General features: G+C 42.3%; 1 protein-coding gene across 1 annotated transcript in view; it reads right to left on the minus strand.

The window, feature by feature from the left end:
- Positions 1-396: 396 nt before the first annotated feature.
- The window catches only part of CSUI_003720 (uncharacterized protein), a 4,675-nt gene continuing 4,007 nt past the window's right edge, over positions 397-1,064 (minus strand). Inside the window, exon 4 of the mRNA XM_068063915.1 lies at positions 397-733. Within this exon, the coding sequence (XP_067924106.1) occupies positions 471-733 (263 nt within the window). The 3' untranslated portion in view covers positions 397-470. The remainder of the gene's footprint in view (positions 734-1,064) is intronic.

Genomic DNA, 1,064 nt, shown 5'->3' on the forward strand with positions numbered 1-1,064 from the left:
AGCAAAGAGATCTGAGAAATGGCAACAGAGATATCTCAAGAAGACACAGAAGACACGCATCAGTGCTGGTGCATGCAAGAAAGCAACTTCATGAAGAGAGTAGACTGCATAGGGCACAAACATATACAGACACAGAGAAATACAGAGACACGCAGAGAGAGAAAGACAAAGAGAGAAGCTCGGGAGTTTGAAGGAGAGAAGAATGAAGAGAAACGCCGGACATATGGCTAGGCTTCAGCAGTAGTTACAGATGAAAAGGAAGAAAAAGAAGAAAAGACATGGTGACGTCATACATATGAGGGAAAAGAAGAAGAAGTACGTACATAGATGCTCCTGTTTCTTCAAGATTCCTATTCTATGAGAGGAGGGTAGTAGATAGACCCATCCTGCGAGGTGATGCCCTTCCTTCTTCTCAAGAGAGAGAAAGAGAATGAAGAAGTAGAAGAAGAGCACCATCATAAAGATGGAGTTTATTTACCAGAAGAGTGAGGTATCTCTCTCTCTATGACTTGTCTCTGGATCCGACCTCCTGGATAGTGATGTGTTACGACCGTCCTTTCGATCGTCTTTCCATCTCTATGAATTATATTCACAACGCGAGACGAACTTGTAGCACCTCCGTCTCTACCTCCGAACATAGAGGAGGCGGAGCTCTTGGAAAAATCTTCTTCTTCGCTTGCACTTCTTCCTTGTCTACCACTGGACGTAAAAGGATGAGGCGTCCCCTTGAAATCTGAGACACTCAAGAAGACAAAGAGACAGACAAAGAGACACTACAGAAAACACAGATAGATAGACAGAAAAAACTAGACTTCTTCTTCCTACCTGAAGGATGAGCTAGCTTATCCCTCTGTCTGTTGGGAAGATTTCTTATCTCCTTCTTTCATCTCGGAGTTTTGAACGGGGGTAAGTACCTATCCCCATCTATAGAGTTGCGATGTACACTTATATGTAGATATATATGTATAGCGCAACAGGAACAAATAGGATACATGTCGACAGGTCCAGATAAACCTAGATAGATAGATTAAAGATAGATAGATAGAGAGATAGATTAAAGGTAG

The sequence above is a fragment of the Cystoisospora suis genome, assembly GCF_002600585.1.
Source record: "Cystoisospora suis strain Wien I chromosome Unknown contig_1677, whole genome shotgun sequence".
NCBI classification, from domain to species: domain Eukaryota; phylum Apicomplexa; class Conoidasida; order Eucoccidiorida; family Sarcocystidae; genus Cystoisospora; species Cystoisospora suis.